The sequence below is a fragment of the Phytophthora parasitica genome (genome assembly GCF_000247585.1).
Source record: "Phytophthora parasitica INRA-310 unplaced genomic scaffold supercont2.4, whole genome shotgun sequence".
NCBI lineage: Eukaryota > Oomycota > Peronosporomycetes > Peronosporales > Peronosporaceae > Phytophthora > Phytophthora nicotianae.
The window spans coordinates 1386660-1411429 of NW_008648990.1; the positions used below are offsets into that span (position 1 = coordinate 1386660).

The 24770-nt window shown below is 46.2% G+C and overlaps 11 protein-coding genes across 11 annotated transcripts; 9 read left to right on the top strand and 2 right to left on the bottom strand.

The window, feature by feature from the left end:
• Window positions 1-479: 479 nt before the first annotated feature.
• On the top strand, window positions 480-1172 carry PPTG_03379 (hypothetical protein). Its single transcript, XM_008896056.1, has one exon. It carries the CDS (start codon window positions 593-595, stop codon window positions 1154-1156), a length of 564 nt encoding a protein of 187 aa, XP_008894304.1. The 5' UTR covers window positions 480-592; the 3' UTR covers window positions 1157-1172.
• Window positions 1173-1602: 430 nt separating this feature from the next.
• On the top strand, window positions 1603-3306 carry PPTG_03380 (hypothetical protein). The gene has a single exon (XM_008896057.1). The coding sequence runs from the start codon at window positions 1614-1616 to the stop codon at window positions 2937-2939; it is 1326 nt and encodes a 441-aa protein (XP_008894305.1). The 5' UTR covers window positions 1603-1613; the 3' UTR covers window positions 2940-3306.
• A 1299-nt stretch (window positions 3307-4605) lies between these two features.
• Window positions 4606-5160, top strand: PPTG_03381 (hypothetical protein; the record flags this gene model as incomplete). Its single annotated transcript, XM_008896058.1, has 1 exon — window positions 4606-5160. One exon carries the CDS (start codon window positions 4606-4608, stop codon window positions 5158-5160), a length of 555 nt encoding a protein of 184 aa, XP_008894306.1.
• Window positions 5161-6921: 1761 nt separating this feature from the next.
• Window positions 6922-12971, top strand: PPTG_21279 (hypothetical protein; the record flags this gene model as incomplete). Its single annotated transcript, XM_008896532.1, has 5 exons — window positions 6922-7187; window positions 7261-7475; window positions 11200-11840; window positions 12025-12101; window positions 12206-12971. The coding sequence occupies 5 exons, from the start codon at window positions 6922-6924 to the stop codon at window positions 12969-12971; spliced, it is 1965 nt and encodes a 654-aa protein (XP_008894780.1).
• Window positions 12972-13384: 413 nt separating this feature from the next.
• Window positions 13385-14098, top strand: PPTG_03382 (hypothetical protein; the record flags this gene model as incomplete). The annotated part of the gene is made up of 1 exon (XM_008896059.1): window positions 13385-14098. The coding sequence occupies one exon, from the start codon at window positions 13385-13387 to the stop codon at window positions 14096-14098; it is 714 nt and encodes a 237-aa protein (XP_008894307.1).
• Window positions 14099-14135: 37 nt separating this feature from the next.
• PPTG_03383 (hypothetical protein) lies at window positions 14136-14732 on the top strand (the record flags this gene model as incomplete). Its single annotated transcript, XM_008896060.1, has 1 exon — window positions 14136-14732. One exon carries the CDS (start codon window positions 14136-14138, stop codon window positions 14730-14732), a length of 597 nt encoding a protein of 198 aa, XP_008894308.1.
• A 345-nt stretch (window positions 14733-15077) lies between these two features.
• On the top strand, window positions 15078-16670 carry PPTG_03384 (hypothetical protein). Its single transcript, XM_008896061.1, has one exon. The coding sequence runs from the start codon at window positions 15138-15140 to the stop codon at window positions 16437-16439; it is 1302 nt and encodes a 433-aa protein (XP_008894309.1). The 5' UTR covers window positions 15078-15137; the 3' UTR covers window positions 16440-16670.
• Window positions 16671-18181: 1511 nt separating this feature from the next.
• On the top strand, window positions 18182-19747 carry PPTG_03385 (hypothetical protein; the record flags this gene model as incomplete). The annotated part of the gene is made up of 1 exon (XM_008896062.1): window positions 18182-19747. One exon carries the CDS (start codon window positions 18182-18184, stop codon window positions 19745-19747), a length of 1566 nt encoding a protein of 521 aa, XP_008894310.1.
• Window positions 19748-20124: 377 nt separating this feature from the next.
• PPTG_21280 (hypothetical protein) lies at window positions 20125-20244 on the bottom strand (the record flags this gene model as incomplete). Its single annotated transcript, XM_008896533.1, has 1 exon — window positions 20125-20244. One exon carries the CDS (start codon window positions 20242-20244, stop codon window positions 20125-20127), a length of 120 nt encoding a protein of 39 aa, XP_008894781.1.
• Window positions 20245-20710: 466 nt separating this feature from the next.
• PPTG_21281 (hypothetical protein) lies at window positions 20711-20935 on the top strand (the record flags this gene model as incomplete). Its single annotated transcript, XM_008896534.1, has 2 exons — window positions 20711-20793; window positions 20821-20935. The coding sequence occupies 2 exons, from the start codon at window positions 20711-20713 to the stop codon at window positions 20933-20935; spliced, it is 198 nt and encodes a 65-aa protein (XP_008894782.1).
• Window positions 20936-21113: 178 nt separating this feature from the next.
• PPTG_03386 (hypothetical protein) lies at window positions 21114-22370 on the bottom strand (the record flags this gene model as incomplete). The annotated part of the gene is made up of 1 exon (XM_008896063.1): window positions 21114-22370. The coding sequence occupies one exon, from the start codon at window positions 22368-22370 to the stop codon at window positions 21114-21116; it is 1257 nt and encodes a 418-aa protein (XP_008894311.1).
• Between the last annotated feature and the right edge of the window lie 2400 nt (window positions 22371-24770).

Here is a 24770-nt window from a genome sequence, read left to right on the forward strand (position 1 = left end):
CCTTAGACAGGAATAAATTGTGGGGTTCACAACGCGATCACTACCGAAGGGATTGTCTGTACAGGAAAATCGATTGAATGGACGGGCCCTCATCGTACGCTCCGTCATATTGTGGCTGATAATGTTACTAAGATTCTGGTGTCCTGACTGAGGTGCTTAGTTATACGGGAAGGCGAGTGAACATATTTTGTTGTTTGAAAGATAGAATTCACAGCGGGATGCCTTGTCCGTATAACCCCGTCTTACTGATCGGCTCATCAAGTCATCTCGTTTGAAGCTTCAACGACATCCTCTGCAATCACAAGTGTACACGTGGAATAAACAATGGGTAGTTTACTCCCATTTCTCTTTTCTGGAACAATCATCAGAGGGAATGGCTAACAAACGAGATCTGCCACGAGCCATCCGGTATCAATGCTACAACGGAAAAGCTCATTCAAGTTGGAAATTACCGTCTCAGTCGTTTTTTTACTGGATCAGATCAGCTGTGACGTCACATGAGGAGAAGGGGACTCACAACTGAAATAACACTTTTCTTGACACGCTCAGTCTCTCCGTCTAAATCTTGGCGTTTACACTATTGTCAGGTGAAATGGATGACCTCCCGGAATTGCTTGAAATAGCTCTTACAAGCCCATTGTTCAAGACTACCTCGCTAATTGATTTCTGCCAAGACATCGACGACTCACTAATACCCACCTTGTGGTCTTCGTTACCGCCCCCAGTTGCTCAAGATGTAGACGACATGAACAGATCCAATGGTAAGAGTTCGTCGTCGCTTGGTAGCAAGAAGAGGCGGAGGCAGGAGACGGAGAGGAATCGTCAACGTCGATATAGACAGCGACTACGTGTAGAGCGTAAGAGGCTGGAGAACGAGGTCGAGAATTTATCGAGACAATTGGATCACCTTAAGGAGGGCAGCGTGCAAAAGCAAGCTTGGGGCTCGGCACCAGTCCGTTTATGCAGCCTTTCCGAGATAGTGCGCGAGAAGGAGAAACGTCTCATTTCGGAAAGTGAAAACCAACGGCTCCAGACAGCCGTCACTATGCAAGCAACGTATATTAAACACCTTAGTAAGCTTGTAGGGGGTGCCAGTCTCAACGTAGATGAAGATCAAGTACCCATATATGAGCCTTTCTCTAAAAAAAAAAAATAATTTCTCTCTTAGCGAAAATTTGTTGTCGATAATAGCACGTTTTATTAAAATGAGAACTGTACTGAATTCCACAAAAGTCCACTGGTACTGATAAGATGGTGTACGACTGTGTAGCCCATGCTGCAGAAATAGATCGAGTTAGAGCTACAACTTACAGCAACTTAATTTTCTCTTTTGCTTATCAACTTCTTGACTTTTTACAAATAAAACCTGAAAGATTATTTATCAATCGTTTCAACTCAATTATTGGTGAGTTAAGTTCTTAAATTTAAAATATTATTTAATATATCCACATTATATAAGATATTATTTTAAATTCAAAAACCTTATCAATAAAGAACTTACCTAAAATAGATCGACCAATAATTGAATCAGAATCAAAAATGCTCACTTCTGTACCAAACGCTGGGTACATCGTCCAGAATGTTCGTTTCATATTCCCACTGACAAATTTGAGATGGAGGGGGAGAAGTCAGTAGACGCCTTCTTGGACGAAGTGGCAACGTTTCTAGACCAGACTGACGCCCCTGAAGGTGCCAAGAATCACAGTCACGAGGCAGCTACGACATCTGTCGACGATTCGCTTCTCCTGGCCAGCCATCAACTGTTAGCGGAGACGGAGGATCTGCTTGCTTCACACAAGAACTCCGACTACTACCAGCGACAACAAGACGTTCGTTCTGCGTCAACGAATGCCAAATCATCTGAGGACGACAGGAGTGAATCTCAGTGTACTGACGAACTCTCCGCAGAAAAGCGGCGTGAGATTCGAAACGCTCTGGCAGCCCAGCGCCGAGTGCGGTATCGTCAAAAGCTAAAAGATGAGAAGGAAGTATTAAAACAACAAGCCACTGAGCTGTCTGCTCAGCTGACCAGTTTAGAGACTAGTCAAGCTGAACGGAAGGCAAAACAGGCGAGCAATTTGATGTTCGGCGCTTGGCGAGCAGTTGCAGCTCGACAACTGGAAAGACGAATGCAAGCGGAGCAACAGCAGAAACTGTTAAGAGCGGAAGTGGTTGGAAGGTCGAGATTGATTCACCAAATGAGCTTGTTGCTGGACGAACCACTGAAGATAAATGAACAAGACCCACCGATTTCGTATGCAAAATACTGTGAGAATGGTGTATCTGCGCTACACAAAAATATGCTGGAGGAGCTGGACGCTGCCTATTTACGAATAGATGATGTTATGCGCGACTTGGATTTCAAGTCAGTGGTGTCTGCGGCGTATAATTACTCGCGAAAACAAAAAGACGGCGTGGTGTACTTCGACAATGTGGACCGAATCGTATTCCCGTACAAGTTTGAGCAAGCGGCCGATGGTCTGGAGACTGTGATGATGTCTGATCCAGATGGGGGCTACGAGACCGCTAAATTAAAGGATGCGATAGCTATGAACTACCGCGTAACATATCAGATCAGCGAAGCAGAAACTGTGTCTTTCAATATCCACGGTGCAGCGAAGAGATGGCGACAGAAAGATCGACTGGTGTTTTTGTGGCGTTGCTTTACGGAAGGGCTGGATGAATTTGAGGGATTGCAGTCCGATGAAACGGCGTGGATAGTTGTTCGCCCGCCAACTGAAAAAACTGATGTGAATTGTGACCAAAGCTGTAGTACTATTATTGATAGCTACTCGCGTTTGGTGCCGGTTGGAATCGGCTTGTCGCCTGTGTGCGATGGAGCCGTAGATCGGTTTGTGAATATTCTCTCGAAATCGGGCGAGGTAGAGTTCAAACAAATGATGCAAATGATGGAAAAGGTCATCATCAACGACCCGTAACCGTTTGCCAGTTTCCCAGTACGAACCAGTGCCCGCAAGATTTTGCAACCATATATTTTTAAATGAGACGAGAGAAAACTGCTATTCATGTAGGATATGCGAATTTACTTATCGCGAAATGATACGTTTCCAGGCTCTAAAGCGTTTCTTTTTGTGACCGATTATGGTGTTTGCTTCGAGAAGAAAACTCCACTTTATCATGCATGTATACAACAACCATTCTACCTTGTTAGCTATTAAACTAAATGCTCATGAGAATATAGGCTTAGGCGACATCGGCAAATGGCTTTGATCTAGATCGTACATGTATTTTGCACGGCCATCCTCATTGTCGAATCACTATTCATCTTTATGTGTTGCTGCCAATAGTGATATTTATGAATGTTCGTTTCTCTGTTCATGTAGGTCCGTTTGGACCGTAGTCGTTTTGTTTTGATATTTTGTATTTGACGGTGTGTTTTTCATATTTTAATAAAAGAGATTGTATGGCGAGGTAAACCAGAAGACAGAGTCCAAAGTTAGGGTGCATTACCGGTTATCTTTGGAAGTATGTAGAGACGGGCTTTTCGTCTCAAGAACACGTTCTTTGTCATGAGCAAAAATGATTCTCCAGTGCTGTTTGAGACGATGCATCTTTACTGGCTCGTCCTAAAACAGTGATACAGTACAGCTGATTAGTCACACGAAGTACTAGAGTACGTAAGCACTGGTCGCGTACAACAGAAGCCATGGGTGGAAAAATGACAACAACGTGCTTACGATGACCGCAATTTCGTGGTTTTCAATACGATATGATTGCATGCCTACTTTATTCCTTCGTAACTTCACAAAGGCAGTCGTGACGCACCTATTTAAAGTACTAATAATCTCAACTGCCCAGTAAATCAAACACTTATACTGGGTACGTGGTTCGCTAACCTGCTTCGTTGTAGTCAGCTATCTAGGCGTAATCCATCTGTGGAAGCAACATTTGCTAGAGGTATCTGCTCCGTACCTTACTAGTATGGATTGGTGGAGAGAAGTTATAAACTACCCTTGCCGTCATATTGTGATTATAAAGGCTAGGTTTTCTGTCTTTCCTGGAGACACGTTGCAGCTTATCCTTGATCATTATGTAAAGGTTACACTTTACAAGAACAATCCTAACACTGGGTGGTAGTTTATCCGTTTTCTCCAAGCATCGGCAAAAGCTCACGCTCAGACTAGAAGGTATGCCGCACCCCACGCGTTCAGTAAAGAAAAAGGAAGTAACGAACAATGCTGCCACGTCTTCCTTATATTGTATCGAAGGATAAAGTCATGTATCGGACATCAAGATACTATTGACAGCAAAGTGAACGACGTAAAAATGGTCTTTCACGCAGCAAAAAAATAAGCCTACCTCATTCCCGAGATAACACCAACTTAGTGATCAGAGGCTGCAAATCAGACGTTAAATCGAAAGTGTACGTTCCTTACTCCTTCTTTCCTACCAACTTCAAAAGGGAACGATAGCCGGTGGAGATCTGCGAGGCCATCCGTTATCATATCAAGTTAAAATGGATGTCTCACTCACTTTTGCTGTCAGTGAAAAAGAGGAGAGACGAAGAGTGACTGAGTTCAGCCAGAGGGAGACTCACAATTGAAATCACACTCTCCGAGACGCGCTCAACTCTTCGTATTAACCATGGCGGATTCCATGATATCGGGCGAAATGGACGACTTCTTGGAACTATATGGAATGACTGTTACAAGCCCATCGTTCAAGACTACCTCGTTGCTTGATTCCTACCAAGAAATCGACAGCTCGTTAATACCCACCTTGTGGTCTTCGCTTCCGCCCCCAGTTGCCCAAAATGCTGACTACGCGAATAAATCCGATGAAAAGAACACGTCGTCACTTGGTAGCAAGAAGCGGCGGAGGCAGGAGACGGAGAGGAACCGACAACGCCGTTATAGGCAACGGCTACGTGTAGAGCGCGAAATGCTGGAGAATGAGGTCGAGAAGTTGTCAAGAGAATTGGAGCAACTCAAGGAGGCCTTTAGAAGAAGGCGAGCCCCGATCTCAGCAACAGTACCGTCAATCGAGTCGTGCATGTATTCGGAGACACTGGACGAAAAGGAAAAGCGTCTTTTATCTGAGCGTCAGCTGCTCCAGGCTACCGTTAACATGCAAGCTATGTATATAGAACATCTTCACAAGCTTGTACCGGGTGCTAGTCTCGACACAGAAGAAGGTTAACTACTCCATATATTAGCTTCGCCATTGCCTTTTGGTGCTTGTTAGAATTTAATCTTGAAAAATACCATGATGCATGTTTCGAACTTATATAACTGTGACAGTCCCTCTCTGTCGCAATAGAGTGTAGCTCTATTGGATGGTAGCACTTAGGAAGCTTGGCACTGAAGAACTCGGGCGAATGAGGGCCGTCGACGTTCGACTTTGCAGTGCTGTACTTGTTGATTTGTTGGAAAATTGAGAACTGATTGTTATTTTAGCCACTACATCGTACTCCTATGGACTACTTGAGTGGATAGATGTACAGTATGCATATGTAGCAGTCTTGTGGTCTCAGGCTCCTGCAGATCCAGTTGGTTGCTGTTTCTAACTGCAAGTTCAACAGGTTTTCCCACACGTTGAGGATTTTCGCGAGAATTGAAACAACAGTGGCCGATTCCTTTGACCGGCTGATCTCACGACACTCTCTGGTAGTGAAACAGTTAAAAATAAATAGAAGCATAAACTCATCAATCAACATAATCACCTATTTTCAAATTCTAAGTCATGTTTATTGCTGTGTAAACTGCTAAATTGGTAACTTTGACAAACACCTCTATGAGGAGCCGTCACTATAATTTGACGAAAATCATAATATTGACTGGCATAACATCCTACGTCTAGAGTGTTGATTGCTTCTTTGGCTTCTTGTCATGTTCAACGGGTATCATATAGTCTAAAATCATAGTCCACATAATCATTTTCAGACCCTGCTGTCACGATAGTGCCAAGCGCAGTGATCTACTGTTTCTGAATTGTGGTACAGGCTGAACAAAGCACTTGAAATATATAGAGATTAACTGCATAACGAGGTTATGTATTGAACCAGGACTCGGACAATTAAATATAAAATCGTCCTGAAATTTCAGGCGCGGGGGGGGGGGGGGGGATCTGTTATTCCGTTAACAGGGAGCCAATCATAATAAAAATAATAAGTAAAGGAAATAACAAGTTGAGGGCCGCCGATCAGTTAAGGGCCGACGAAATTTTTAATCAGTTATATCGTCTCATTCAAAATAGCATCCATTCATTGGCACATAATCACTAAGTGCGAAACCTCCCAAGTTAAATTCACAAATTTGTGGCGAGATGTTTCGCGCCAAAAGGGTTAATGCAGCTGCGCATTGAGCTCTGCAGAATCATTTATATCCGTTCCTGGTGATTAATAGTCTAGGACAAGAGCTACACACTCATTTCCCATTCTGCCACTACACATACAAGCGATCACTATGGCCAACGGCCACTCAACACACTCCCTCAAGACCAAGATTGCTGTCGTCTCTGATGTACAAAGTGGTGTTCCCGTAGCTACAGTTGCTAATGAAGTGGGGTATTATCGAGCAGACTATTTGAAAGTGGATAAAGAAGCAAGAATAGTTAGCGTCATTAGAGCCTAGACGTCCCGGGACAAAGCCACGACTTCCGCCGGAAGCAGAGCGCCATATATTTGAGTGGATTGTTGCTCGCCAGCTTCTTGGCCAACCCGTTGTTTGATCCGTGATTCTTAAGAATACAAACGAGATATCACTGCTTGTTACTGGATTAAGTCTATCCAGTGGGTAGTACCCTCGTTTTGTCTGCCGCCACCCGAAGTTGACCACTCGAGTAGCCCAAACACTGTCCATAAAGCGAAATTGTGCTTTTTTCGAAGACCTGACAGCACTGCTTAACGCAATCGCTAAACTGGTTATTGAATTAGATTTAGACAGCTCTATACTATTCAATATGGACGAGACGGCTTTTCAGACACGGAAAAAGAACAACACAGTTGGGGCAGTTCAGGAATTAACTAACGTGTGGTGCGCGGACCCTTCTGTCAACTTCCACCTCTCAATCGTCGCTTATGGCAGAGCTGCAGGGTATGCAGTCCCTCCTGCATACATACTTCTAGAAAAGACTGTCCCGTGGGACATATCGCAGGGCTGTGGTGTCACGAACGCAGCGGTAACCACCTCGCCGAACGAATTCATCAACTCCTATTTGTTCAAAAAGTGGCTGGATTTTTTTCTACATCAGTGCCAGCTTTAGCAAGAGGCCACTTTTGTTGGTACTAGATGGCTGTAGTTCTCACTACTCGACAGACTTCATTGAAGCAGCGGCACGTCTTGACATATTGCTTATCCTCCTTCATCCGAATGCCACTCGTTTGCTGCAACCACTTGACGTGGCTGTGTTTGGTACACTCAAGGTGAAGCTGTGTAACCTGATTAAGGAGTTGGTAGAAGAGGATAAAGATGGGTGCTACTCGATCAGCAAGTCCATCGCCATCAAATTGGCAAGTATGTCATGGAGCACGAGCAGCACTGGATGAAACGTGAGAGCTGGGTTCCGAGCCTGTGGAATTCTTCCTCTTTTTCTTCTCAATATGAATGTCCGTCTTCTAAACTACACACAGAATGGAGCTCCAAAACACGTTCATCTAGCGTCGAGGATTCAACTGAAGTCAATCATTCAATAGGACGTTCTCACAGTACGCACTCCGCCCAAGAAAACACCCAAAAGAAAACACATCGAAGTAAACGGTCGGTTGCTGACCCACGGCGCGCTTGAAGAAGCTGACCACGCCCCACAGCCGACGCAATCCAAACCTTCAACAGCCATAAACAAACTTCCTTCCTCAACTGGCATTCACCATGCCGAACGTAGAAACGAGTAAAAGCCCGATCGCGACCGCCGCTGAAATCGTAGCTTATGTTGACCTTTAATACATTCACTTCAAAGCTTGAACATGTACTTTGTTGTGAGGCGCTTGAGAGGATCTGGACGTTGCGCGGGTGAACGAGAGTTGTATTTTTGAGGGAGAGTGAATGTCGGTTCTGACTCCAATTCTTATATATTGCAACTGCTTATACAAAAGGAAATAAATTCAGTTCTGAAGTTATCCTAACCACACAACAGAGATCGTTTTGATGGTCCTCCAGTTGTTAATTTGACACTAAAATCAATATAAAACGCTGCCTACAACTGATCGAGGTCGAATTTTAGGCCCAAACTTTGACAGAAAACGTTTCCGCAATTATCACTGGTTGGCCGCTAATTATTATTAAAAAAAAAAGTAGGGGATCTCAGCTTCTAAAACCTGCCAGAATGTTTTGTGTAGCCTCAACCGGCCTCGAGTTCTGATCAAACAAAGAGAACGTCTATCTGGCGGCCACAACTGGTTATGTCCCTTGTTGTATATTCTTGTAAAGAAGATTTCAGACGATTTGTATATTCTAAAAAAAAAAACCTTCCGCGGTTACTTAATTGTCAATTTAGCAGCCTCGATCACTAAACCATCAATATCATTTCAAAGTATCCGATTCACGTGCCAGGTTACGTTGAAAAGTGGAGAAACAGCCTGATATTAGAAATTGTTTCAAGAGATAATTGTTGCAGCTGAAAGCGTTTATAATTACTTTCATTGTGATTCCGCGAAATGGTGCTCTTGCCAGTTTAGTTGCTCCCTTGACTTGATTAAAGTATGCTTTGGTGCGCGAGAATGGTCGCAATGGAGGGAATGCTTTGTCGCTGGCCAATAAGAATCGTTTACCATGATTTGCCTCGTTACAATTGTCTATCATGAGGTCTAGTACACCTTTTTCAGATCAAATGAGAATTCATCGGTTCAAAACAGGAAATGCTCAGATCAAACAAAACACCTTTCAAATATGATTTACAAATCAAAATCGAGTTTCATTGATTTCTATAATTCCAGAACTGTAGAAGGCAAAGAACTCACGCACCTTCCAATGGCCAACCTGGACCGATCCAAGCGCTCCCGACTAGGCCTGACGAAAGCTGAGTATCGTACTAACTACATGATGCGCACCGCCAAGCTCAGCATGTCAACCAAAGTCACGCCAGACCTTTGCGATTCCATGGCAGCTCACACACTCAGATTTCACGTGCGTGCTTTGGACTTACGAGACATGCCGGTTGACTCGTGAATAGATCTCAAAGGAAATCAGTTGTTGAATATATAACTGGTTACAGGTCATCTAGTTTTGATCTGAGAATTTTCATTTTGAACCGAGGATTTCTCATTTTGATCTGGAAATGGTGTAAACTGACATTCTCATTTACCCTCGATTTCTGAGCATTTCATTCAAGTAAAAGGCCAATAAACTATTATTGAAACAGTATCATATTTTATGGATAGCGGTGCACCCCAATAATCCGTTATTCCGTCAATACAATTCCCGAATTATTTTATTATATTTATGTTTTGAGCCCTATATTGAACCATAACCAGGGATCAGGAAAAATAAGTGGAAATCGCATATTACTCGTTAATAACGTAGGTGCAAATGGGTCCGTTCGCTGATGAGCTTGACGCCGAGCCTATCTCTGCAAATAGCGTGCGGGTTTACTTCATTTACGCTCCTCGCACCCGCTCATTACCGCTTGTAGCTGTCCCGTAATTTATCCACTCCTTCAATCGATTCAATTTACAGGATCATCTCTCTTGCATTCTCGCCCAGTTCACCGGCAAAACTGTGTCACCTCCACGTTTGAGCAGCAGCATGCTGTCAAAGACTACATTTTAACCAATTCAAAAAAGTTGACCCTTTTTCGGTCGATCCACATATAAACAAATAAAAAGCCTTCGTTGTTCCCGCCTCAGCGCATACAGTTTAGAAGTGAATATTACATATCATAAACCAATAACCCGGGTTCAACACTGCGTGCCTGAGTTACGACATGCATCCTACATACAGTATACTTGAAGTCCTATCCGATATTATTTGTAAACTTCTGAGGTCTTACATCTAGCAGCCGTGTTCTTGCTTATTACCTTTAGCCGCCGAGCTTTCGTGCTTACAAGTCTGCTCTAACGACATGTATCGATAAAAACCTACTGCGGATATATCTATCAATCATTTTTAGAACACATACAACGAAGAAACACTTACCAGCCCGACGATGCTTCGATGTGGAGGTTGTAGCTGGGGCTGGTCGCTTGGCAGGTGCCTCGGTCATTCTGGTAAACGGTGGAGGCCGCTCCGCGGGAGTCTCCTTTCTAGTAGTTCTTGGCTTCGGCGAGATCTTTGCAGAGGCCGTAGTTGGTGAGTTTGAAGCAGTTGGGGCGTCTTCATAAACGCGAGCATGGTGAGCAACTACTGGAGTTGCCGTCACTGAATTTGCAGCGTCTCCATTCAGTTCAACTGCTGCTGCAGCGTGTGATGTCGAAACGGATGATTGTGGTGGAAGAGGCGCAAAGGCAAGCCACCCCTTGGAACTTTTTTTTTCTTCGTGACACGAACTTATTAATACATGCCTCAATGTTTTGCGCACACATTATTGCAACACTATTCACAAATTCTTAGTTTGTTGTGCACTGTTTATTTTTTTTAATGCTTTTAAAATGAACTTCTCAAGCACTGGCCCAACTCCGTATTACCATGCTGTTTACCTCATCTAACGCAGATGCATGCCTAGATGTGTATTTCCAAACTCATGGCAGACAGTACAGTACAGCATAAGCGAGTATGTGCAAGCACGGAAACGATTATCAAAATAGCAGTAGTGAAGCTGCATTGAGTACCCGTGAACACTGGATGTTGCAAACCGAACATTTTTCAAAATAATATATTTTTTTAAGAAACGTAGGCTGGGTGTGTTGGACGTTGCTTTAATACTACATCTATTGCTGCATAATTAAAATAAAGATTGACATTGAAGTCTAACTTACTGGCTGTTACGTATTACCCACTTTACTCAGTTACGGAAGGCACTGAACATCTTCCGGAAACCACTGATGCTGTTGTTCAGGAGGTTCGTGAAGACAATGAGGATAGCACAGAAGAGCCTATTACGGTGGTGCCGAACGAGTCGACTGAGAACGCTGCCTCGCTACCACCCATGTTCCTGATATAATAAGCGCCGTTCCACTTGATGAATTTGATTCAGACAATTTTCTCGATGCCCTGAGACGCGGCCACCTCTTTGCAGCTGGTGAGCGTGATGGTCTGAATATTGGAGAGGAAGACTGGTAACTGTCACTCAACTCCGACGCTGAAGGTGATGAAGAGTCTATTCTGTTTGACGAGGACGGCCACGATCAAGAAAAAAGTAACAGTGAGGAAGTTTACGACTCAGAAGCTGATGATGCAGACATAAACAATGACGACGAGATTCCGTTGGATCTCAATCTCACTGAAGCAGAATTGGATCGACTTCAAGCTGAGGAATGGGATGTGTTCTTGGATTGTGACTCGCATCAAGTACAGCTAGACCCCATGCCTCTATACGACGGCTCTTCTGGCCCCACGCGATCAGCACTGGCATACGCAACAAATCCGCTGGCAATTTTCTACTTCTTTCTTCCCAAGGAGCTGTGGCGCAAAATTGCAGAAGAAACCAACACGTACCCCTTGGCATGTGTAGATGAAATAGCCCAAGCTATGAGTACGCGGGCAAGTCAACGACGGGAAGCTGTTCCATCAACGCTGGTCTACACAGTTGAGGAATACAAGACAAAGTTGAAGAGGAAGAACCCTATCCAACCACACGAGATCATTCGTTTCATTGGACGGCTCATTGTGCGTACGCTGGAGCCTCGACGAAAAAGTCTTAGTCGACACTGGATCACGAAGGTGGAGGGAGCGCTGTCAAGAGGCACGTTTGGGCAGTTTCTGAGTAGAGAACGATTCCAAGACATTGTGAGTTACATACACTTCAACGACAACACTAAGCAAGGGGAAAGTTATGATCGAGCCTTCAAGATACGGCCTACGCTTTCGGCACTTCAGAAGACCTTTTTTCCGTGGATATCGTCTTGGTGGTCGCATTTCTTTTGATGAAGGCATGATTCCAAGGAGTCACCGGCGTAACCCGATGCGGCAGGACATGCCGATGAAGCCAAACAAGTGGGGGACCAAGTTCTACATGACCTGCTGTGCGGACACAGCGCACTGCGCTAGGTATGAGGAATCCGTTTTTTTTACAACGTATTATCCGTAATGTGTGCGGGATGTTCCGGTTTAGATGGTCATTTTATTCCGGATTGCTCGTTCTACTTGCTCAGGTTAGACATCTACTGCGGAAAAGCAAACAAAGATGAAGAAGCTGTGGCACAGCGAGCCGTGCTCAAAAATCTTACTCGAGTTTTGCGAGGACAACCCACTCGCCGACTTATCTGTACGGACAACTTCTATACGTCGGTGCCGCTCTCGCACAAGCTTCTCAGTATGGACCACGCTCACGTTGGGATTATCAGAAAGAACAGGAAAGGCTGGTGCCTTGGCATCGAGTTCAAGCAGAAGAAACGACCTAAGCATATGCCTCGCGGGGCGTATCGTCTGGCACTGTGGAGGGGACACCCTGAGTACGTGGCCTTGACGTGGATGGACAACAAACCTGTAAGATTCCTGGCAACCGGGTGCTCTACGCAGCTGACACATGTGTCACGTCGTGAACGCGACGGCTCCATTTCGCAAGTAGCTTGTCCTCGCTTGGTGCGCGACTACCATGAAGCCATCGGGGGCGTCGACCTACACGACCAGCTACGGCTTCAAAGGTACTCGATTCAACGCTCTATCCGAATGCGTAAGTACTACAAGGCATTTTTTCTAGGATTGGTGGACATTGCCATGATAAATGCATTCATCGTGCACAAAATAGCGATGAAGAAGAAGAACCAAGCCATGCCAACACATGCAGCATTCCTACGGCGACTTCACGTGGACATGCTAAACCAAACCAGTGAGGATTTCAACGCAAGTGACGACATGGCTAGGTTAGTGACGGAGACGCTGCCCTCGATCACACGCTGGAGCGAACAGAGGAGCTGAACCGTGCTAAGCGGCGTCAGTGGCTGTGTAAGGTATGCTCAGCTTACGCTGGTGTTGGTGTCCGTAATTTTGCGACTAGCTACTTCTGTGCTATGTGTTCGCGCGCTAAAAAAGGTAGAGTGACGCTGTGCAATAAGACGCGGCGGCTTCGATACGGGGTCGCGCTCACCTGCAACGAGATCTCGCATCAAACTTGGAAGAATGGGACTACCATCCCTCCTTCGCTCCAGGACAAGATTCGATTTGTGAACAAGCGCCGAAAGGAGATTGAGACCGAGGAGTAAGAAGTACTACCTCTGCTCGGAAAATAATGCACTTATGTTGGCGTACACAATTCCTCCTAAATTTTATGCGTTTGAATCTCCCGCCCATTTTCAAAACAGATCACTTTCGAATCCTCCCCCTCCGCTCGAATGAAGCAAGCTAACAACTCCGAGCGCCAAGCGCTATGGAAGACACTCCTCCTGCGGAGCAGCAGAGGAAAGCGGAGGCATGGAGACCGCAAGATCATCGCGGAGCAATTTAAGATAAGTCGCTGGGTGGTATCGCAAGTCTGGAAACGAGGGATCCGGTCTATGGGCGAGCGAGTTGCTGCAGTTGTTGCGTCTCGAGCGAGTCTGCGAGGAAGAAAGAAGAAGGACCGGGCTGAAATCTGCAAGCGGATTCACCAGACTCGTGTTGCGGATAGAAACAACTACAGGACGATTGAAGAAGCTGCTGGCTTGACTCCGTACATGATCCGGCAGCTGCAAAGAGAAGGCTACCTACGCCGCGCTCTGACTCAAACCCGCCCCCTTTTGACCGAAAAGCACAAGACAGATCGTCTAAAGTGGTGTCTTCTCCACGCAACCCAGTCTACGGATCGTCAGCCAGTTTTCGCCCCGATGTACGACACCGTCCACGTGGACGAAAAGTGGTTCTACGTCAAGAAGATTGGACAGAAGGTCTATCTGTTGGCCGGTCAAGATGGGACACCCTGTGAAGATGCTACAGTTTGTGCAGAGCAAAAGGCATATTCTCATGGTGATGTTTCTGTGTGCAGTAGCACGTCCACGTGGAAACTGGGATGGCAAGGTGGGGATGTGGCCTGTTGTGGAGAAGTATGTGACCCAGTGAAGGAGCGTTAATCGTAATGCCGGTGTGGAGGAGCTGCGCCCCATTTCGATGACCCGTGAAGTCTACCGACGCATGCTGCTTGAAGATGTGATCCCCGCAATCAAAGCCAAGTGGGAGTGGGTGAGGGACGAGGGACTGGGCGTTCCTCTTGTAAGCCCAATTTGGGTGCAGCAAGATAACGCCAAGCCACATGTGCTGCCTGATGACCCCGAGGTGCTGGTGGCCGGGCGTGCTGGTGGCTGGAGCATTCTCTTTAGAAACCGGCCTGCGCAGAGTCCAGATCTAAACGTCCTTGATTGCGGTTTTTTCAACGCGATCCAGTCGCTGCAGTCGGTGACGGTCCCAAGAACAGCCGAAGACCTCATATCGGAAGTGGAGAGGGCGTTTGCGTCTACTACTACCACTACGCTGAACAAAACGTTCCTCTCCGTCCAGCTTATCATGCAGAGCATCATGAGGCACAACGGCGGGAATGCATTTGGCTTGAGCCACATCCAGAAGGACAAACTACTGCGTGCTGGTGAACTTCCTGATTCCCTTTCTTGCGATCCAGCTCTTTATCGGGCGACTCTCGCCAAAGTTGTGCCCCAAAGGGCCACGACGTGCGCCCCTCCACCATCCTCGGACTTTGACGCTTTCTTTTGACTCTGCTAGTTCTCGAGTAGATAGACCTCTGCACACTTTATACCCGAATAAAAACGAGGCGGAGCTCTCGAGAAATTTTTTTTTGAAATGTGCGTTATTTTCCGAGCAGAGGTAGTAAATACATAATCGTTTTTGATGAGTGATGGTAGTTTTTGCTGCCCCATCGTTACAATAGTTGAAACGGTTTTGCAAGGAGATCCCAATACAGTGTGTTTTGGACTGGTCTTAAACTGCACATCCCTGCATAATATCCAATCACTGACACTCATTTGACCACGTGTCATGCGCAAGGGCTTGAAACAGGATATAAAGCACTGATTTTCCGGCATACGTTAATTCATATGCTAAGAATAACGGATACTCCGGAATTATCGCCGGATTAGAAGGGTTAACACTCCACTTGAGATGGAGAGCGGGAAGTCAGTAGACGCCTTCTTGGACGAAGTGGCAACGTTTCTAGACCAGACTGACGCCCCTGAAGGTACCAGGAATCACAGTCACGAGGAAGCTACGACACCTGTTGATGACCAGCTTCTCCTGGCCAGCCATCAACTGTTAGCGGAGACGGAGGATCTGCTTGCTTCACACAAGAACTCAGACTACTACCAGCGACAACAAGACGTTCGTTCTGCGTCAACGAATGCCAAATCATCTGAGGACGACAGGAGTGAATCTCAGTGTACTGACGTACTCTCCGCAGAAAAGCGGCGTGAGATTCGAAACGCTCTGGCAGCCCAGCGCCGAGTGCGGTATCGTCAAAAGCTAAAAGATGAGAAGGAAGTATTAAAACAACAAGCCACTGAGCTGTCTGCTCAACTGACCAGTTTACAGACTAGTCAAGCTAAACGGAAGGCAAAACATGCGAGCAATTTGATGTTCGGCGCTTGGCGAGCAGTTGCAGCTCGACAACTGGAAAGACGAATGCAAGCGGAGCAACAGCAGAAACTGTTAAGAGCGGAAGTGGTTGGAAGGTCGAGACTGATCCGCCGGATGAGCATGCTGTTGGATAAACTACTGGAGGGTAGTCAACGCAACAGACTCGTTGAGTGGGAGTCGATAGAAACGGATTTAGAGTCTGGGGGATCTCCGTTGTTTAAAACGGTGCTGGACGATGTGGACGCTGCATATCTACAAATTAATAGTGTGATGAACGGCTTGACTTTTGAGTCAGCGACGCAGACACCGTACAAGTTGACACGTCAGCGGAAAAAGAGTGCAGTATACTTTGACACTATGGATCGAATGGTCTTTCCGTACAAGTTTGAGCAAGCGGCTGACGTTATATCGACAGTGATGCTGACCAACCCAGACGAGATCGTTACGGTTCAGGACTTGAAGGACACTCTAACGTTGAAGTATCATCTAAAATACCAGCTTAGTGCCGAAGAGAGCGCGTCTTTTAGAGTCTACGCTGCAGGCAAAAGATACCGAGAAAAGGACCGCTTGGTGTTTGTGTGGCGGAGCATGACGGAGGGACTTGGACAGTTTGAGGGATTGCAGTCTAAAGAAACGGCGTGGATGGTTGTTCGCCCGTCAAGTGAAAAGACTGGCCGGAGCTGCACTATTTTAGAAAGCTCTTCGCGCGTAGAGCCAATTGGGTTTGGCTCTGCGTCTGGATGTGACGGCAAAGTAGACCGGTTTGTGGATACTCTCGCAAAATCTGGTGGAGAGGAGTTCAAGCTACTGATAGAAACATGGAGAATTTGATGATATAGTGGTTTTTTTTTTCTCCTACTCTTCGTGTCAAAAAATGCCTCACATTTTCAAGAATTGACCGGATAGAGTTGATCCTGATGACTGATATGTTACACTAACTTCATCGCCACTAGGAATTTTATTCCTAGTGGTAACAAAGTACATAGATGTGTGACGCACAGTTCCAATTTCCCTCTTTTTCAGTGCCAAAACTTCATGTATCTCAGAGTGAGGACTTTCGCCTTCAACAAACTCTCACCACATGAATACGTGTGATTATCACCGAACTACCAAATGCTGAAGGAGAATCCTTGTAATTGAATGCCTGAAGTTCTTCACGGCTTAGTCAAAGCTGTGACTAGCCTATCTTGCTTTGATATTGGAAGTATCTCATGCTACCGTCGATTAGATTGTTGAAGATGGATGGTCCACAGCATAGGACCGACTGCCAGCTCGAAGAACATCACCTATTCTGCGTGGTTTCGCTTCTAGTAGCTACCCACTTTCATTCATTCGTCGTACACCAACCGTCAAGTTGTAGCAGGGCTCACGTATTGATTTCGTTCACCTTCCTCCTGATAAGGCATCGCGTCAGTCCGACCTATTGATCGATCAACACGGTCATTTCGTGCAGGGGGGACTTCTTTTTTTTTTCGGATCACAGGCAGGTCTGGTGCTCCTTGGGTCTTGTTGAATTTGGTGCTATTTTGAAACGGGGTATATCGTTTTTGGGCATGGTGCTAAAGAACAGAATACCTTTTTTAAACTAATGTGTGTAAGCATTTTACGAACCTAACAGGGTGTCGTTGTTGTCCCTACGACGGTTCTAGTTACCAGTCGAATAACATACAGCACAATGGCATCAAAGTGGAGAACAGCTTCTTAAACAGGGACAATTCTACCATGAAAGATATATAACGCGCTGCGCTTCTAAGAATCAATAATACAACGACACTAGATCTATACAATGTGGTAATACAGCAACTAGATAAGTTGCCTTCACTTCAACTACCGCAAGATATGGGCAGCGTATCAGGGCGATCAGTATGGCTGAGAAGTTTATAAATTTGACGTTATTAAGCACCGTTTTGGTTTTATTTTGGGTAGAAGTCCCAAAAAGACCAGACGGACCGATGACCCGATTTGATATATTTCTGGTGGCTGGAGTGAATCTCGCTCACTTCATTGATACACATCGTTTCATTGGCTCTGAAAATAGCACTTTCCTTTTTCGTGGTTGTTCGGTTTCGAGAGCATTAAATCATGTCGTAAGTTGATGTAGTCGATGCTCGTCGTACGCAGCACGTCGTACCTCCAGCGCGTTGGTGCTAAGGAATTCGTCAAACTCCGCCAGAAACGACGCGAATGATAAGAACATCCTGTCGATGATATGAAAACCGGGAGTGGGTTCCATTGTGAGCCTTAATCTGACTCAAACAACAAATTATTAATAACATCTGATTTACTCAGTAATAATTACCAATCAATGAACATGAATTATATAATCTGGTTTTTACATGGACCACTAGGCAAGCGCTCTTGCAACATTGTGGGTGCGGCAGATCAGAGCGAATGAAATAGTGATTACGAGTTTAGCGTTTTGATTTGTCACAAAAATGCCGTGAGATTCATGCCGCAACGTGACCAAATCATAGCTGCTACCGGCGCTATAAACTGTAAGGCCTTGATCCAGTACCACCAGCCCAGTTTCTCATTGCGCAAGTTACCAGCCTTACTTCCAAGGACTATCGATCATGAATTCGCTCTACCGCATTGTGTTGGTGCTAGCAGCGCTCTTCTACTTCTTCAATGTCGACGCTGCCTCAACGATTGCGAACTCCAAGTTGGTGAAACTAAATACTCCAACCTACACACACCCACTCCCTGGGAACCAGATCGATCGGAACTTGAGAGACGAGAACAACGAGGAGAGAGGCATCAGTAGCACTCTCGGTCTTGATAAGATTAAAGCGCTGGTTAAATCTCTGACGAAGAAGATCAAATCTCTGTTTGTGAAACCAAAACCCGGCCAACAAAACTTCCCCGACGAAACATTCCCACATACATTCAGTGCGGCGCAGAGCCTCGGCGGGAGAGTTAGCACGTTACAGGCTCGACAGATCCAGAGGTGGCAGGACAAAGGAATGACTCCAGGCGAGGTTTATAAGCAGCTTCAGCTTGACAGGTTTAATGAGCCTCATTTCGACAAGATTGAAAACACGGTTTTTGGCTACCTCGGATTTAACACTTGGGTGAAGTACGTGGACGACTTTAATGAAAAGAATCCTACGAAGAAGGAATCGATGATCCCGTCCTTATTGACCCTTTACAGCGACATAGATCTGTCAAGAGTCCTCGAGATGGCGAAGAAGGCCTCCACCACCGAGGCACTAGCCAGGAAACTTAGGATGGAGCAAATTCAGAGGTGGATGACCGACGGTAAAAGCCCGGGTTATGTCTTTAAGATGTTCATGGTGGACTCCAAAGTGGATGAACTACTGACGAACCCGCAGTTTATCGCTTGGACCAAATACGTGGATGAATTTAATGCCAAGAACCCAGCAAACAAAGCGTCCATGATCCCTCCAATTGTAACTCACTACGGCGATGATGCTGTTTTTGGTATGCTTGAAGCTGCGAAGAAGGTCCAATCAACAGAGAAACTCGCCTCCAAATTGCAAGCTGAACAGATTCAGAAATTGCTGAGCAGCAATCACTCTCCCACGTATGTCTTCAAGGCGCTTAATCTTGATAAGACAGGAGATGAAGTTTTCAGCACTCCGCTGTTCACAACTTGGTTCAACTACCTCAAGACCTTCAACGACAAGAACCCCGACAAGAAAGAGAGCTTGCTGACTTCAATCCACAGATATTACCAAGATCACGGTGTGGCCAGAATAGTCGAGAAAGCGATGACGAACCCGAGTACTGTAAAATTGGCGAACCAGTTGCAGGATGAACGGTACAGTCGTTGGTTGCTCAACGAAAGCTCTCCCCAAAGCGCTTTCTACGTGTTCATATTGACTAAGCCGGGAGCAGATGACGTGATTCGCTTTCGAGAACGTCCTGACCGGTCCAAGTATCTGCTGCCACTTGAGAAGGTGTCGGACGATCTTCTCTCGAGTCCGGATTTCAAGCGTTGGGCCCAGTACTTAGACGATTTCAACGCAAAGTACCCCGACAAACAAACGAGCATGAGCGCGGTTTTCCGAGCCTACTACACCGACGACGCTCTAGAAAATATGCTGGCTGCGGCACGAAAAGATCCCAGTACGCGGGATATAGCCTCAACCTTGGAGAAGGCGTTGTTCAACGTGTGAGTTCGTGATACTGGAGTGAAAGGATAAGTCGAAGCGGCTCAATCTTAGTTAAAGCTTGGGTTGTGTCTAACATACATGTTACCATGCAGACGAACCACCAGTTTGAAATCAACCTCTGTTCAAAATAGTATGGGTTACAGACTTATAATCCTATCTACATTATTGGGTATCTTTTTCGACGCATGCAGCGAATACTTTACCTCACAAGAGTCACCTTCTTCTCGCTTGTTTCAAATCAAGACGACAATTTGTCCGCCTGCCACTCCACCTGGGTACAAATGCTGATGGTTCGCAAATTCGACTGTAGTGTCGCCTGCGTTCACACTGTGGGTCAATTTGCGGTTACTCTGTGTAGTGGGTTTAGAGGTTGGATAGCCTCATACAGCTCGGGCAGTGGGCGGCAAGGCAATCTCCAGATCGGCAGTGGCAGGGTTGCCACTGCCAACCTTCGAGTGAATGGCTGGTTGAGAGGCTTGCTGGCCCGAGCGTAGTAGCATAGAGAGAGAGTAACAGTTTGTGTTTTGCTTAATACACCAGGCAAAGACGTTAAGGGAGTGTCAGCTCCCCCATTTTGGTGTTTTTTTTTCCGAGACTCACCACACTCTTCATTCAAAGATGCAAGTGGTGGAAAAGCAGATGCCAATAAATTATGAACAGTGAATGCTTTTATTATTATTATTATTATTATTATTATATGGTTTCGTGAGATAAGAGAAAACTTGCTTGCATTCAAATACATATCCCATGTAATAGCTGGCTTTCATGCAGGCATTGCCTTTCGAGTGCAATTGAATATTGCGATCCGCGGGGATCACGCAAGTGGGCATTGCAATCTACAATTGCAAAACTTCACTTCGACAATACTTCAAGCTCATCTCGCTCTATATAGAGGAGCCTCGGCGGTTTATTTCAGGCGAGACGACGAACTGCTATTAGGAACTACAAGAACGCAAATGATTGAGAATGATGCAGACAACATCGAATGAGGACTTGAACTTCTTGAAGGGAACATCTGTGGCCATTGAGAGATTGTTAAGCTCTGCCAAGTATGTCATCACGGACCGATGATTCAGATTGACTCCCGTCATGTTCGAAGCGATCATGTTCCTCAGCACGAACCGATTGTTGTCGGGTGTAAACCTTGTAGCCAAGGCCATCAGAGAGGCACACGCTGATGAGCGAGGATAGCAACAACTTTTGTAGATCAGTGCTGCAGTTGAGTATTGCAACCTCCACTCCAATTGGGTATTGTAATATCTAGCTTTCATGCAATCGCTCCTTTTGATTGCAATACATATCGGGCGGATAAACCAATTCATTTTTTTTTCCTTGCCTGCTTTCATGTATTCAAAATACCTATACGCTTTCAGGCTTGTTCGTCAAATGAAATCTCTAGCCCTTTGAGTAACTTTTCTTCGTTTTCCTTGCTAATCCGGATGACTGCCTCGTGAAACCGGGCAATTTCTTCGCCACTAGGATTCAATCCAAAGTACATTGGCACCTGGTGCACACACAATTCCGTCACAGTCCCATCTTTCACCCCATTCTTTATTGGTCGGAGTCGGCACCATCCCGAGTCACTTGCATGCATCCCGGAGTAAAGACCTTCACCTTCAACAAACACTCGCCACACAAGTACCATGTAATCAACGGTAACGTAGCGTCGAACTACCAAACGCTGAAGAAGAGACACAGGCGCGCCTTGTAGTTGAGCGATGGCTCGAAATCTTACGGCAAACGTGTTGTCGAGCTCCTTTGCTCGATCGTAGACCTCTCGATCTTGGCGGCGATGCCTGATGTGGGCTAAACTCCAGAAGTTCTTGCAAGCTGGCTCAAAATTTAACGACGTGTGGATGTTGCCTCGGTATTGGAGGTACCTAATGCTATCGTCGCTCGGGTTCTTGAATGTGGACATCGTAAGGCCAACGGACATTGTATCCACTCCACCAGCTCGAAGAACGGCATTTGTTCGTGCGTAATTTGTTTCTAGCTCCGAGATTTGCGCTCCAAAGAGTATTTCATCCTTGCGTACATTCGTTCCTCGGACATCGAGAACTCCCTCGTCAATGGTAGGAGTGATCTCTAGACGATTAAGCACGATAGCTCTGAGCTCTTGGATGAGTGCGGCTTGAGAACTAACAACAACTATTAGCTGCCTCTGTTCCTCACTAGCTTGCTGTCGCTCTTCTCGCTGGTATCTTGCGAGAGCCTTCCAAGTTGAGGCAGAACTCACCATATTGGTGGCGTTGGTTGTCTTGATTAGGCGTTGCGTCAGTTCGGCCACTTGATCGGTCAACATAGTCACTTGGTGCTGAAGCGTATCACGCTCGCTTTTCATCCGTAGCCGATACATACGCCGTCGTTTCGTCTCATTTGCTCTGAAAGCGGCATTTTCCTTTTTTTTCGTATTTCGCTTTCGAGAACGAATTGGCTTCGAATCAGTATGTGACGAAGAGGACGAGTCCGTTGAGCCGGCGTCGTACAAGTCTGTATCAAGCTGACTAGCACACCACTCAACTTCTTCCGTCTCGGTCGTGTTGGGACCTACGTCCAACGCGTTGGTGCTAAGGAATTCGTCCAACTCCGCCAAGAAAGACGCGTGTGACGTGATTGAGCCGATCATCTTGTCGGTGACTTGTAAAACTGGGAGTGGCGTCCAACCGCCTGCAAATGTTGTTTTTGTGATCAGGGATCTGATTACGATAAGACACGGAGCGTAAATGTCGGCAAAATGGCTTGTGATCTCGTGATTGGAGACAGCTGATCACTTGGTTGAACTGACATAACCTGACCGCCGCGACGCCAATTTGGCTGAGTGACGTCCATACAGCAACGTATTTGCAGGAGAAAGCTTGAGCAAAGTCGATGCCTTATAGACCATACATGTTAACAAAATCTGCTATTATTTACCTTGAAGAGTGATCGGGGCACTACGATCGCTTGTAGACACGAAGAAAAAGTGCACGCACGAGCGAACGTAATGATGATTACGTGTCGACATGTACACGTGATCCGTCGGTCTAGTACTGTAGAAGTGGCGAGTGGCGAGGCGCTGTCAGAAATCAAAAGAGCTGAATAATAAACAAAATGGCAGGACTATACGTCTGAAGACTAGCCATGTAGTACATGTAGTAGTTTTGCAGGAAATTGTATGATCATTTCCTATTTGTTACTATCCATAACTCTAAGGTATCCTGTCCAGAGGAATTGCAAGAGCAATGCGCTAGTTATTTTAGTAATTAAGAGCTCTTACAGTCTGGTGACATATCCCAGTTGATAAAGCAACGAAATCAGGGATACACCTTCAGCAGAGCAGAATAGTTGCCATCCGTGGAGTCAGCCTCCGATAGCACTCCATTGACACTCGGTATGGATGAATATAGTGATATTTCCGACAGATAGTTCTACAGATTTGCTCCGTTGCTACTCAATTGTGAATATTAGCCTATCATTTCTTGTCTCTCCTTAGTTTCAGCCAATAATTTTGTTTAGGGCTAGGTGTACAGCTTCCGACGCTTTCCGACAAATATTTGTCGGAAGCTCAGCCAAAATATGTAAATCTCGATACAAACATGAAGTCAAAAAAATGTTCTGAATATATTCAAACGGTTCTTACAACTAGGCCTATCCTAAAGTAGGACAGGTGAAAAGGACGTTGGTAGACAGCCATTCGTTGACCACTTTTCAAAAAGAGAAAAGACACGCACATGAGCCTCTCAGCTTTTGTACCAACAAACACGCAAAAGGCACGCGCCATCGCTATCAGCGCGTTCAAGCGAATGCTGGAGCTTGTGTTAGTATGGAATTTGTCCACGTTAGCATTCTCAAAGACGATTCTGGCAAACGTCTTGCCGCAGCAATGGATCGATTCGGCTATTATCTTGCTACAAATGAAGGTAAGAACGGTAAACTAGCACGCAACACTGCGTCTTCGTACTATAGGAATGTGAAACTTTGGCTATTGGACTCGTACCCGCACTTACGTGTGGCTACTGAATTGATATTGTTAAAGCAAGGTAAAACGCTAGATAAGCACTGCTGAAAACGTGCAAATGGTGGACTAACTAATAAGGCTCCTCCCTGTACGAAAGATGATTTAAAAGCTTTAGTTCGTTATGTCTACAGCACCGCCCGACTCGATGCAGACTACCAGGATGCTGCCCTAACATGCCTGATGTGGCACTGCTTCGGGCGTTCTTCGGATCTTGACTACGCCCAGAAGCAGCACGTCTCAGTGTCCGCCGACGGTGCCTTCTACCTGCGGCTGCTGCGGGTCAAGACGGCCGAGGAGCAGGGTCTCACCCTGGTGTCTGACGAAGATGACTTCTTGTCGTGTCCCTTGCTCACGATGTCGGTAGCCTTAGCTACCCAAGAAGCCCCATGCGCCTCCCTGCTTGGACACCTGCCAGCACTGAATCCACAAGCCACTACACGACTTGCTTGCGGCTGAACCTGCCTCGCTCCAAGTCGCCGTTGTACCGACCACCGCGACAGCCGCCACTGTCGACTCAACAGTCGATGCCACTGCGAGCCCCACTCCCACGTCGCCACCCGCGAGCACATACACCACGGTTATCAGCGTCCCGTCGCAGAAGAAGCCCAGGGGAGGAGATGTGAAACGGGGTGAGAACAGTATGCAGGACCACGTCAACCGGATGCTCAAGCGCGTCGCCGAGCCAGCAGGACTTGCTGCCGACCTTACCTCCCACTCTTTTCGCCGCGGCGGAGCTCAGCACGCGAACGGTGACGACCACCTAGCAGCCCAATGGATCTTCGACCGCGGGGCTTGGGACATGACCAAGACGAGCAAGGCGTTCGCCTACATCACGAACACCGCACGTGAAGATCGCAAGGTAGCACGAGTCCTGAGCGGATGGGATGCAGACGCATCACCCACGGTTATCGACATCGCGGAACAGGATCAACACGAAGCGTGAGCGGCTTGGGTGTTTGCAGGAGCTCCTGTTCAGCACGTGCACAGGGCTAAAAGATCAACGGCTCGACGTGAGTACCAAGGCGCTTA